This window comes from Merops nubicus, unplaced genomic scaffold (genome assembly GCF_000691845.1).
Source record: "Merops nubicus isolate BGI_N331 unplaced genomic scaffold, ASM69184v1 scaffold46129, whole genome shotgun sequence".
Taxonomy (NCBI): Eukaryota; Metazoa; Chordata; class Aves; order Coraciiformes; family Meropidae; genus Merops; species Merops nubicus.
Window position 1 is genome coordinate 1 of NW_008632574.1, and position 530 is coordinate 530.

The 530-nt window shown below is 64.5% G+C and overlaps 1 protein-coding gene across 1 annotated transcript in view; it reads left to right on the forward strand.

Annotated features, from left to right (window-relative positions):
• Positions 1–318: 318 nt before the first annotated feature.
• The window catches only part of SMPD2 (sphingomyelin phosphodiesterase 2, neutral membrane (neutral sphingomyelinase)), a gene marked incomplete at both ends in the record, with an annotated part of 2,290 nt that continues 2,078 nt past the window's right edge, over positions 319–530 (forward strand). Inside the window, one exon of the mRNA XM_008947945.1 lies at positions 319–442. Within this exon, the coding sequence (XP_008946193.1) occupies positions 319–442 (124 nt within the window). The remainder of the gene's footprint in view (positions 443–530) is intronic.

Sequence of the window (530 nt, forward strand, 5' to 3'; positions counted from 1 at the left end):
TTCATTTTGGGGGTCACACAGCTCTCCCAGCCCCAAAGGGCCACAAGGTGCTTGGCTGAGCAGTGCCCCCTGTCCGCTCTGCTCCTGCTGCCCTCAGAAAAGGGCCCCCCCATCTGCACCCCAACCAGGGATGAGCTGCCTCAGTCCTGCAGGCAGGGAAAGCTGTCCCCAGACAGCTTCCTCACACCTCCTGCTTGTCCCCGTGTCCCCTCCCATCTCCCACAGTCTGCATCCTGCCCACACTGGAGCCTTCTCTCCCCTGTTCTGGGTCTGGGTGGACCCCAACAGCCCCCATCACCCCGTGTGCCCCCCTCAAAGCTGTGACCCCCCTCTTGTCTCCTGCAGGGCCATCCGCTACCTGAGCAAGCGGCGGCAGGAGCGTGTTGGGCTCATCGGGGACACGCTGCGCCGGGAGGGCTTCGACCTGGTGCTGCTGCAGGAGGTGAGGGCAGCCCGTGAGCTGAGCGTGTCTGTTCTCAGCCCGTGAGCTGAGCGTGTCTGTTCTCAGCCTCTTCTCAGCCCGTGAGCTG